The sequence below is a fragment of the Gastrolobium bilobum genome, unplaced genomic scaffold, assembly GCF_033153095.1.
Source record: "Gastrolobium bilobum isolate Gb01-03AN ecotype WA unplaced genomic scaffold, APGP_CSIRO_Gbil_v1 utg4866, whole genome shotgun sequence".
In the NCBI taxonomy this organism is placed as follows: Eukaryota; Viridiplantae; Streptophyta; class Magnoliopsida; order Fabales; family Fabaceae; genus Gastrolobium; species Gastrolobium bilobum.
The window spans coordinates 21,772-35,309 of NW_026896414.1; the positions used below are offsets into that span (position 1 = coordinate 21,772).

Consider the following 13,538-nt stretch of genomic DNA (forward strand, 5'->3'; position numbering starts at 1 on the left):
AATTGATTTCTTATGATCTAGATATAATTATCTTTAAACATTTCTCAACTTCTAGTTATATATATAGTTATAATTACTCCCTTCAAATATTATCTTTTACTATTATTAATGGGGTGAAGATCATTTTACATCAGGATAAGTTGGATTTGGATCCTCTCATATAAAAAAATGATCATGTGAAAATAAGAGAGAAAAGTGTATGACTTCTCAATGAGTGATTGTGATCAAATAATATGATCACATATTTTTCACATGAGAGGATCCAAATTCGGGTTGATCGTTGATACTACTTATATTTAAAAGTTCGGATTTATTAAACACATGAGCGTTAAATACAAAAAAAAAAAATCAATAATTAAGATTTAGTGTAAGATTTCTTATTCTTATACCGGTCTCTTCCATATTATTTAAATTTTATATTAAAAATATAAGGGTGATGCTAAAATTGAATAGAATATTCATCATATAATTAGAGCATATACAACAGAAAGCTTGCTTTGGATCATATATTGCCTTAACATGTTGCTTGCACCGCTAGTCTAGCTTTTATACCATACGTTACACCAAATGCATCTTTAGTGACTTTAAAGGCACAAGTCTGTTTTCCAATGCAAGCGGCTTCCACCACAGATTGACTATCAGTAGCTTCCCAAGAGCCTTTCTGGAAAGAACCACACTTACCTTTTGGGCTTCCAAAGCTAGCAAATTGGATTTCTGAAATTACTTGTCCACCTTGGCATGAAAGCTCAAAGTCTTCACCTTCATAGACATTAGCACAAATGGTTCCTGCTGTTACTGTTTGAAATGAAACGTTTAGAGGATTTCCACCAATTTCTTCAAACAAGACCAATGTGTTATTGTCATTGTTCAAGAATGAGCGTGGCACATGGTACCACCTCTGTGATGGATTCCCACAATTCGTGTTGCATTTTTCCTTGACATATTTCCCGCGGTAGTCACACGTGTCACTACATCCATTGTTAGCAGTAATCCAAGAAGGCCAATAACGACCAATGCTGTGCCCATTCACCCAAGCATGTCCTTTACCCAAACCTTGCAAGTCCACCACCACAGGATTTGTTCCTGAAGGAGCATTGAAATCTGCCTTATACCAAGTCATTGGTTTCCCAACAGGATACGACGAATTAGTGTTCCATGATACACCAGTACGTGGTTGCAAATCGTACAAACGTTTTCTCTCACCAGTCAAACCAACCTTGTAAGACCAAAGATTGGTTGACAAATCCATAGTCACATTCTTTGCAATTAATTGAACAGGACCACCTGCAATACCTGTCTTTATCTTATCAAAACCTACGCCATAATTTGGAAGCCCAACAGTGGCACTAAGCAAAGTTATGATGTTTGTTCCTTTCTTCAAAGAAACATGTTTCTCATATGTGAATTTGTTTCCCCATTGGCTAAATTGGTATCCTGCATACCTCCTATTAACATAACCATGAAGAGTATGGCCCATAGTGTCCACGCGAAGAGTTGCATTGCTCCAAATGGAAGTATCGTTGACATCGACACTAGTCATGTACCACAAGTAGTCACTCGCATCCAAACTTAGTTCCTTCTGCTCGAGAAGTTGGTGTGCTTTGAGATTACCCTTTCCATGCATGGTGTCTTTCTTTGCCTCCGGTGTCCATGCCCAAGTGAGCCTAGCAAAAGCATCATCGTTCTTCTTCACCATCACTGAGGTTTGACTATTAACCTTTGCGGTATTGTAAACTTCTTTGTTGCAACCATCAAGAATGCTCACGGACCAAGCGGGTACAAAGTATTTTCCATTTTGTTGTAAGTCAACATTTGCATCATCTTTAGCATTTGAATTGCTTAAGAAACAAAATCTTGCCCCTGTGGCATTGGTGGTGGTGTATGTTGTTAGTGTGACTTGATTGCCAAAATCCTTATCAGTCCTTGTTCCGTTGGTGAGGATTTTTTCCCCTAATTTTATTGCTGCATGAAGCCGCTTAAGATGTCCCCATTTAGGTTGATTCAAATTCCCATACTCATCAATCGGTGCATCATAGTCATAAGAAGTTGTGATATATGGGCCTCCGGATGTGCGACCAAAGTTTGTTCCTCCGTGGTACATGTAGTAATTATTGAGTACTCCACCGCTCTGGAAAAAGCGTGCAACTGAGTAAGCCGAATCTTCAGCACTTCTATGGGGAGCCCTTTCACCCCATTTTTGGAACCATCCAATCCAATTTTCCGTGAACATTTTAGGACTTTTGGGGTTATTAGGTTGAAACCAGTCACAATAGTAACCGTTGCAAGTATTGATGATAGGCTGGGGAGCATCTTTTTGCTGACACATAATCCACGGGACACCAATATTTTGAGCTAGAGCCATTTGTGCACACCATTTGATATATGTCTTCCCTGCGTCTCCATAACCCCACATGATGTCTCCATATTCATTCTCAATTTGAGCAAGAATAATGGGTCCTCCTTGTGATGCAAACAACTTTGCTTCTTTGGCCATGTTCACAATCTTTGTAGTAAAAACTTGCATTTCGTTCTTGTAAATTGGGTTATCTGTTCTCAGCTCAATCCCTGGCATGTTGTGCAACCACAATGGATAGCCTCCATAGTTCCATTCCGCACAAACATAAGGACCAATCCTCAAAATGGCATACAAACCAGCCTCTTGGATTTGCTTGAAAAATTTGACAAAATCCAAATTTCCTGAGAAATCATACTGACGCCGAACAGGTTCATGACGATCCCAAAACACGTAAGTCTCAATAGCATCAAGACCTCCATCCTTAGCCTTTTGAATAATGTCAGGCCACATCTCCACTGTGCTTCGTGGATAATGGACTGCACCAGAAAATATGAGACGTCTTTCTCCATTAATAATGAGAGCATTTGCATCATAACTAACCTCTGCACCAAAGCATGAGTCCAAAAGAGCTACGTATACGCTCAATAAGAAAATCACAACCCAAGAAGAAGCACCCATTGTTTAACATCTACGATTATTCAATCTTAATTTGTTATTGCCACATTGAAATAAGGCACGGGATTTATATAAGAATGTTAGTTAGTTAATGAATAACTAAACTACTAAATTGAGTTCGTGACTTATATAACTGAATTAACTTTATCTACATATAAGAATAATGGATAAGCACTGCTTTAATCTTTATCCACATGCATATGCATCGGCTTATCCAATTATCTTCTAGAAGAATGATTTGTACCGGTTAAGTTTTCTTTGTAAATTTTTCATTCTGTTATATCTCTAGCTCCTTATTCTTAGAGCTAAGAATATCATAAAATCTATTATGTGCTGTTATATATTGTTGTAGATGATAAGGCATGAGACGCGGTACTTATTCGATGCGCTCGTAGTTTTTCAGAAATATATAGTAATAATATTAGAGTTGCTTTTTTCTCTCTCTTTATTTTGAACAACTTTTCAGACATTGTCGGATGATGTGGGGAGAAAAAAAAATATCTTTAGCATTATAAATACGTATTTCTGGGAATACATAGTTATAATTCTGAAGAGAGAAGAAAAGAAAAACAACTTTAACATTATAACTATATATCCCCAGAAATACATTGTTATAAATTTTTAATGAACCGAACCTTAGATCTAGTCACATTATATCCGACAAACCCTCTCTCTATATATATGGCTTCGACTATTGCTTTTAAATGAGGTATGCAATATCTGGATATTTGAACCATATTCAAAAATGTCATATCCGGATACATATTTCATATATCCGAATATTTCATGACAACAACCGCAAAATCATCTGAATTTGATCTTACTTAGTTCTAAATGATCTTTTATCACTTCTCACACATGAATGCATGTTCCTAGCATCAATCTAGCAGTTGTTCACGTGTGTGAGACTTGTATGTATGAGTTTATGTTACTAAATGCAATCCAGAGAGATATATTGTAACACCCCGTGTTAATCCAGTTTGTTAACACGTTATCGTATTAAGCCACGCTTAATTAAAAATTGCAGAATATCTTTTTCTTTTCAATTATGACGTCATTATACTTAGCCAAGTTGATTACTTAATTATTTTCCAAAACTTTGCCTGTATGTAAATTGCAAAAGACAGCTAACTGAAATACCTCAATATAAAGATATAAGTGAGTATCTAAGTCACGGATCTACAACACGTAGTTCGGACAATATCCTGATACATTATTACATCTAGAATCCAAACTAAAACATAATCAAGTCAACGTGGCATGGACAATGTAAGAACCCGCACCGTTAATTAAGGTATTTAATTAATTAATTATGCAAAAATAGGAAATGATTCTATAATGGGCCCTAATAATTATTAAGAGGCGTTAATAATCATGGTAAGTGATTAAGAATGCTGAAAGTCGCTTTTCGGAAGAAAAGTGCAGATACCGGTTCTGCTAGTCGGTATAAATGCGTACCGAAAAAGTATCCCAGAAAATTAATGTAAGTGCATGATAATTACTAGAATAACATATAGGACTTTTAAAACGAGTTTCAAGTCCAAATAATGAGAACTGGTGCTAGAAACCGGTACTGGCTTTGAAAAGCGCCTACCGGAAAGGTACTCAGAAAATTATAAGAAAAATATGATAATTCTTGGAAAAATGTGTAGTTTCATATTCCGAAGTTTGGGATTAAAATGATAAGCGTATCAATTAAAGCTAATACTGCGTATTTATTGAGGTAAGTGTCTATATATATGGCTTTTAAGGGCACACAACCCTAGATAACTACCTTGTGCGCGGCTGGAGAAAGGAGTGACTGACCAGAATAGTGCCTCTTGGTTTCTTCTCCATTTTCTTGACCAAGGTGTCACCTTTACTTGATTTCTTCCATCTTTGAGCTTGCAAACACTTGGTTGGGGTGAGGGTGAGCTTTGTGAGGGTTGTGACCAACTATTTTCTGAGTTTGGAGGCTGTCTTGGAGTACCTTGAGGGCTGTCTTGTTGACTAGAGTGTTGAGGGGCTTTGTTCTTGCCTTGTCATTGCTCCAAGGAGCAATCTTTGTGAATAAAAGAGTCATCTTGTGGTACATTTTCGTGCATCATCTTTGAGTCAGACTTGAGGGGCTGTGTTGAGCTCCAAGAGCATCTCCCTCCTCTGTTTTTGAGTTGTGGTATGATCACCAACCTTTAACTTGAGTTTTAATACTTAAAATTGGAAGCTTGATGCATGTTAAGGCTAAAAGATGATAACTTGTTGTGGGGTAATGCTTAACACACCTAGAAATGCATGTTTAAGTGTTTAAAATCGGTAAAAAAACCCTACCTTTCAAGGATATCTTCACGAAATGCAGTTGCTGCATTCTGTCGTGAAATATCCGGATATCTGCCCGTGGAATATCCGGATATGGGGTTTTGGGATATCTGGATATGGATATCCGGATATGGGAATCTGTATATCCGGATATTACATATCCGGATATGGACAGTGAGATATCCGGATATTGCATATCCAGATATGGTCCCGAGGAATATCCGGATATTCTAGGATTTCGCAGAACAGTAGCTATGTTGTGTGTACAGTAGGCTATTGGGGGTTTTTGGACCCTAGATTGATGAAGTTGAACTTCTGTAATTAGTGGACTAAGCCAGAATCATGTGATTAAGGGTTTGTGGCTTTGTTAGAAGCTTTAAGACATAAAACGTAATGAAAAAGGTGTTGTCTTTAATTTGTATGCATGTGGTACATGTTTACTGATTTACATTTGGTCCATATCAGATTGTGATCTGCTGTGATTGGACTTTGAGCTTGTGGCATTGGATAGCTAGCTTAGAGGTAAGCTTTTGTATCCTCGGTTTAGCCATGTTGTGGTTCCACCATGTCCCATGGAGATATGGTATATGCATGTTGTGTTACATGCTTTTGATGTTTTGGAAATGCTGTTGAGTTATTGTATGTTAGTGCCTTGTTGATATGCATGGAGGTGTTCCACCTATACGGTAAGCCTGAGTATGTAGAACATACAAGAGGGTGAGGCTGTGGGCGAGGTGCAAGCGGTGTTCCTTGTACTACATGTAGGGAATAGACGTATTCCTACATTTCTCTGGCCAGTAGATAGTGATTACACACATGCCATAGATATCTGTTGCACTACATAGTTTTGGAACTGATAATGATATAAATGCTTTTAGAACTTATATTGCACATGTAAGTGAGTTTGGGGTGGAAGATCCTTGAGGACCCCTTGTCTTACTGAGATTTCTTGTTTAGAGATCTCACCCCACGTTTGGGGAATGCTTATTTCAGGATCAGGTAATGTTGAGACCTCAGGCAGCAGGAGGCCGGAGCTGAGTTAGATTTGCTGTTATTTATGCTGACATGTTGGATGCTGGATTTGTATGCTGTTTATTGCTTATAGCTTCAGAGCATGCTTATGGTGATTTATGTTTATATTGTTGAGACTATGTTTATTTGGTGAGCATGGGGATTGTCCATGACACATAGTACTGTTATGTCTTGATTATGTCTTGAGTCTTTGGAGTTGTAATAATGTATCAGGATATTGTCCGGATTACGAGAGGTAATGCCGTGATTTAGATACACTTTATTTATATATTGAGGTATTTTAGTAGATGTCTTATTGCAATTTACATACAGGCGATATTTTATGAAATTGATTAAGTAATCAAGATGGTAAATGACATCATAATTTAAAAGAAAAAGAATATTCCGCATTTTTATTTAAGCACCGCTTAATACGATGTAATGATAACACTACCGGATATATACGGGGTGTTACATTTTATGGTATCAGAGCAACGGTTCAAGGGAAAAGCCTGTATGTATTGCAATGATTAGGATGTTTGGTTGTGTCTGTTTTGTGTGTTTGCTCCGTCGAGTATTAATATGATAATGCATATGTGACCGTATTGCGTGGGCCTGATCAACTCATAATTTGTGTAACTTGTGCAGAGTCATGGTAAGACCCGGGAGAAACCGCGAGACTTCGGAGGATCGGCCCGATCCTGTCCTGGCTACATTGGCTGAGATGCAGGCGGCCCGACAAGCCGACCAGGAGGCCATGAGAATGGCAAACCAAGCCATGCTGGACGCCGTCAGAGAGGTGAACAGGAAGGCCACTGAGGACGTGTTGGAGGCCAACCGTCTGGCGAACATGACGATGGTTAGTATTCATGTTGGAGGAGATGAAGAATGGTCCTGTTGTTGGCCATGTTCCTCCGCCACCACCTCCACCGCCACCACCACCACCACCTCCACCCAGTCTGCAGGATGACTCTCAGAGTCAAATGGGTGATGGCAGTCACCTTACGGGGGCCATGCATACCGTCCCTGTTTTTGTTGAGGATCGTGATGAGATCGATCGCCGGGTGAATGCTTTCCGTAAGCATAAACCACCTGCCTTTGATGGATCCTTTGATCCTGTTGCTGCGTCGCGTTGGCTACAGGCGTTGGACAAGATATTTCGGGTCATGCAGTGCACAGATCCGCAGAAGTTGATGTTCGCTACCTACATGTTGGAGGGCGATGCCCATGAGTGGTGGACAAACCTTTCTCATGTCTACGAGATGCAGGGTCATGTGATGACGTGGCCTTTGTTCGAGGATTTCTTCTTGGGTCAGTACTTTCCGTATGACGCTCAGGAGAGGCAGCAGGGAGAGTTTGACAGATTGGTTCAGGGCTCGTTGTCTGTGGACGAGTACCTGGCCAAGTTCAACCAGTTGGTGAAGTTTGCACACTTCAGGATGGCGAGGCCTACTCCTACATTTATGGCTGCTAAGTTCCGCAAGGGACTTAGTGTGGATATTGCTGGTTACCTAGCTGGTTCTGCTTCTAGAGATTTTGGGACACTGGTTCAGCAGTGTCGTGATATTGAAGATTACTACAGCTCGAGTAAGTCCAAGAAGGCCAAGGTTGCTGAGGCGACGAAGGTTGCAGCTGGTAATTCCACTTCTTGGCGAGACAAGAAGTTTGGGAGCAAGGGAAAGGGTAAAAAGTTGGCAGCTCGGCAGGCGCCGAGTCAGTTCAAGAGGACTTCTGCTCAGGGGAGTGCAACGAGACCTCATTCTCCCAGGTGTTCGGGATGCGGGAAGACTCATTTTGGGCCGTGCTCTACTGGCCAGTTGATTTGCTTTCAGTGTGGCAAGGAGGGCCATTTCTCCAGAGACTGTCCGTCGGCGACGGCGAGGGCTACTGTAGTGCAGGCAGTGCCACTTCATATGGTTCCCCTTCCACCTACTTCGGCACCGGCAGTGCCACCATCTTCTGGGAGAGTTTATACTCTGGATCGTCAGCAGTCGGATCGAGCTCCGAACCTTGTTAGAGGTACTGTTACGATTGGTACATCAGCTGTTGATGTTTTGTTTGACTATGGGGCTACGCATTCTTTTGTTGCTACCCCGATTGCTATGGGGCTTGAGTTGCCCATGTCTGTGCTTTCTCCACCGCTGTGGGTGACTACCGCCACCGGAGAAAGATATGATGCTGCCACTGTTCATCGCGATGTGGCATTTCAGTGGGATGGCCGTGAGTTCTCAGTAGATCTGATAGGATTGCCGATGGCCAACTTGGAGGTTATTCTGGGCATGGATTGGCTGTCCAGAAATTGTGTGATGATTGACTGTTGTGCCAAGCGTGTAGTGTTGTCTCTGTGTGATTCCACATCCAGTTCCTCGCCGTACATTTTGTTGCTGCAGTCTAGGAGAGCCTTGAGAGCAGGGGCATTTGGTTATGTCATGTTGGGAGGTTTGGTGATTGGTACACAGGAGGATATCACTAGCATTCCTGTGGTGAGGGAATTCCTCGAGGTGTTTCCTGAGGAGATTCCTGAGTTTCCGCCACAGAGGGAGATAGAGTTCTCCATATATCTGTTTCCTTTTGTGGGGCCGATTTCTTTAGCTCCATACCGGATGTCGCCACCGGAGTTGGCAGAGCTGAAGAAGTATATTGAGGATCTTTCAGCGAAAGATTTCATTAGACCGAGTGTGTCTCCTTGGGGAGCACCGGTTATCTTTGTGAAGAAGAAGGACGGGACAATGCGATTGTGCACCGACTACAGGCAGCTGAACAAGGTGACAATCAAGAACAAGTATCCCCTTCCTCGGATTGATGATTTGTTGGATCAGCTCAGGGGTGCTTGCGTGTATTCCAAGATTGATCTCCGTTCCGGATACCATCAGATTCGGGTGAAGCCGGAGGATGTCCCAAAGACCGCATTTCGCTCGAGATATGGTCATTTTGAGTACTTGGTGATTACGTTTGGTCTCACCAATGCACCTGCTGTGTTCATGGATTACATGAACCGGATTTTCCAGCCGTACCTGGATCAGTATGTGATTGTCTTTATTGACGATATTTTGATTTACTCCAAGACGGAGGAAGAGCATGTGGAGCATTTGAGAACTGTTCTGCAAGTGCTGAAGGAGAAGAAGCTGTATGCGAAGCCTCCCAAATGTGAGTTTTGGCTCAAGTCTGTGAAGTTTCTTGGGCATGTTATTTCTGCTGAAGGAGTTGCAGTGGATCCGAACAAGATTGAGGCCGTGCTGGATTGGGAGAGACCCAAGACAGTTACGGAAGTGAGGAGCTTTCTGGGTTTGGCAGGTTACTATCGGAGGTTCATCAAGAGATTCTCCACCATGGTTTTTCCATTGACTCGCCTTACTCGGAAGGAGACTCCATTTGTGTGGACTCATGAGTGTGAGGTCTGTTTTCAGGAGTTGAAGGAGAGACTGACTATTGGACCTGTGTTGGTCCTTCCTGATCCTGCGCTTGAGATTGAGCTTTACACCGACGCATCCGGGAAAGGGCTAGGTTGTGTGCTGATGCAGTTGGGCAAAGTGAGATTGCCTATGCTTCGAGGCAGTTGAAACCTCACGAGGAGAACTACCCTACTCATGACTTGGAGTTGGCTGCTATTGTGTTTGCTTTCAAGATTTGGAGGCATTATCTTTTTGGTTTGAGGTTTGTGGTGTTCAGTGCCCATAAGAGTTTGAAGTACCTGTTCGACAAAAATGAGTTGAACATGAGGCAGAGGAGATAGATGGAGTTCATAAAGGACTACGACTTCGAGCTAAGGTATCATCTTGGCAAGGCCAATGTGGTAGCTGATGATTTGAGTCGGAAATCCAGTAGCTCATCCAGTTTGTTACTTGGTAACTTTCATGTGGTTGAGAAGTTCTGAAACATGGCAGTGACCACTCCGTGTGAGAGTGTACTTCTCGAGTTGGAAGCAGCAAATGTTGTGAACGAGCTGTTAGAAAAGATCAAAGAGGCACAAGTTCAAAGAGAGTGTCTGGATTATGTGAAGAACCAAGACGGTGTGTCTTGGAATGATGATGGATTGCTTTTGTTTCAGCAGAGGATTGTAGTTCCTCGAGGCCCGTTGACAGAAGAGGTCATGGCAGAGGGCCATAAGGGTAAGTTTTCTATCCACCCTGGTGCTACTAAGATGTATCAAGACCTGAAGAAGAACTTCTGGTGGCCGGGCATGAAGAAAGATGTTGCTATCTTTGTGTCCAAGTGTTTGGTTTGCCAGAAGGTGAAGATTGAACATCAGAGACCATCTGATGAACTTCAACCTCTTGAAGTACCACGGTGGAAGTGGGAAGGTATTTCCATGGACTTCGTGGTGGGATTGCCGAAGACTCAGGCGGGTTGTGACTCTATTTGGGTCATCGTGGACAGACTGACGAAGTCTGGCCATTTTCTTCCAGTGAAGGTGAGCTTCACTACAGAGCAGTTGGCCAAGCTTTATGTCCGCGAGATTGTGAGGCTTCACGGGGTGCCCGAGAGTATCATTAGTGATAGGGACCCGAAGTTCACATCTCGGTTCTGGGAGGCGCTGCATGAGGCTTTTGGTGCGCAGTTGAGATTGAGTACCGCCTATCACCCTCAGACTGATGGACAGACTGAGAGGACCATCCAGACCTTATAGGACATGTTGCGAGCTTGCACGTTGGAGCAGGGCTCGGCATGGGATATGTACCTTCCGTTGGTTTAGTTTTCTTACAATAATAGCTTTCATGCTAGCCTGGGCATGGCGCCCTACGAAGCACTGTATGGTAGGAGGTGTCGGACTCCTACTTGTTGGTCTGAGGTTGGGTACAAGGAGATTTTTGGCTTGGACTTTGTCCAAGATACCACCTTGCAGATCCAGATGATCCGTGAAAAGTTGAAGCAGTCGCAGGATCGCCAGAAGAGCTACTATGATGTCAAGCATCGTCCGCTGAAGTTCAGTGAGGGTGAGCACGTGTTTGTGAGACTTTCACCTGTCACCAGTGTTGGTCGGGCACTCGGAGTGAGGAAGCTGAGCCCGCGATATATTGGGCCATACCAGATCCTTGGTAGGGTAGGACCTGTTTCCTACCGGCTTGCCTTGCCTCCGAACCTGGCTAACATCCACGACGTGTTTCACGTGTCTCAGCTTCGGAAGTACATAGCAGATCCTTCGCACGTGGTGCAACCGGATGATGTGGAGGTTCGGGAGAACTTGAAAACTCCCGTTAGACCGCTCAAAATTCTCGATCGTGGCGAGAAGCAGCTGAGGAGCAAGATCATTCCAATGGTCAAGGTGCAGTGGACCGAAAGAACTCCTGAGGAGTGTACTTGGGAGCGTGAGGACGAGCTTCTCCGGCAGTGCCCCGAGTTTCGACCAGGTATGTTTCTGATTTTGAGGTCAAAATCCTAAAAAGGTGGGTGAATGTAAGAACCCGCACCGTTAATTAAGGTATTTAATTAATTAATTATGCAAAATTAGGAAATGATTCCATAACGGACCCTAATAATTATTAAGAGGCGTTAATAATCATGGTAAGTGATTAAGAATGCTGAAAGTCTCTTTTCGGAAGAAAAATGCAGATATCGGTTCTGCTAGTCGGTATAAATGTGTACCGAAAAAGTATCCCGGAAAATTAATGTAAGATCATGATAATTACTAGAATAACATATAGGACTTGTAAAACGAGTTTCAAGTCCAAATAATGAGAACTGGTGCTAGAAACCGGTACTGTCTTTGAACAGCGCGTACCGGAAAGGTGCTCAGAAAATTATAAGAAAAATATGATAATTCTTGGAAAAAGTTTGGGATTAAAATGCTAAGCGTAGAAATTAAAGCTAATACTGCGTGTTTATTGAGTAAGTGTCTATATATATGGCTTTTAAGGGCACACAACCCTAGATAACTACCTTGTGCGTGGCTGGAGAAAGAAGTGACTGACCAGAATAGTGCCTCTTGGTTTCTTCTCCATTTTCTTGACCAAGGTGTCACCTTTACTTGATTTCTTCCATCTTTGAGCTTGCAAACACTTGGTTGGGGTGAGGGTGAGCTTTGTGAGGGTTGTGACCAGCTATTTTCTGAGTTTGGAGGCTATCTTGGAGTACCTTGAGGGCTGTCTTGTTGACTAGAGTGTTGAGGGGCTTTGTTCTTTCATTGTCATTGCTCCAAGGAGCAATCTTTGTGAAGAAAAGAGTCATCTCGTGGTACATTTTCGTGCATAATCTTTGAGTCAGACTTGAGGGGCTGTGTTGAGCTCCAAGAGCATCTCCCTCCTCTGTTTTTGAGTTATGGTATGATCACCAACCTTTAACTTGAGTTTTAATGCTTAAAAATGGAAGCTTGATGCATGTTAAGGCTAAAAGATGATAACTTGTGTTGGGGTAATGCTTAACACACCTAGAAATGCATGTTTAAGTGTTTAAAATCGGTAAAAAACCTACCTTTTAAGGATATCTTCACGAAATACAGTTGATCCATTCTGTCGTGAAATATCCGGATATCTTCCCGTGGAATATCCGGATATTGGATATCGGGATATGATATCTGGATATGTGGTATCCGGATATGGGGTTTTGGGATATCTGGATATTGGATATCCAGATATGGGAATCTGTATATCCGGATATTACATATCTGGATATGGACAGTGAGATATCCGTATATTGCATATCCGGATATGGTCCCGAGGAATATCCGGATATTCTGGGATTTCGCAGAACAGTAGCTGTGCTGTGTGTACAGTAGGCTATTGGGGGGGTTGGACCCTAGATTGATGAAGTTGAACTTCTGTAATTAGTGGACTAAGCCAGAATCATGTGATTAAGGGCTTGTGGCTTTGTTAGAAGCTTTAAGACATAAAACGTAATGAAAAGGCGTTGTCTTTAATTTGTATGCATGTGGTACATGTTTACTGATTTACATTTAGTCTATATCAGATTGTGATCTGCTGTGATTGGACTTTGAGCTTGTGGCATTGGATAGCTAGCTTAGAGGTAAGCTTTCGTGTCCTTGGTTTAGCAATGTTGTGGTTCCACCATGTCCCATGGGGAGATGGTATATGCATGCTGTGTTACATGCTTTTGATGTTTTGGAAATGCTGTTGAGCTATTGTATGTTTGTGCCTTGTTGATATGCATGGAGGTAAGCCTGAGTATGTAGAACATACAATAGGGTGAGGCTGTGGGTGAGGTGCAAGCGGTGTTCCTTGTACTACATGTAGGGAATAGACGTATTCCTTCATTTCTCTGGCCAGTAGATAGTGATTACACACATGCCGTAGATATCTGTTGCACT

The 13,538-nt window shown here is 42.2% G+C and overlaps 1 protein-coding gene across 1 annotated transcript; it reads right to left on the reverse strand.

Annotated features, from left to right (window-relative positions):
• Window positions 1-514: 514 nt before the first annotated feature.
• Window positions 515-2,974, reverse strand: LOC133299592 (beta-galactosidase 7-like). Its single transcript, XM_061499062.1, has one exon. The coding sequence runs from the start codon at window positions 2,972-2,974 to the stop codon at window positions 515-517; it is 2,460 nt and encodes an 819-aa protein (XP_061355046.1).
• Window positions 2,975-13,538: the final 10,564 nt, after the last annotated feature.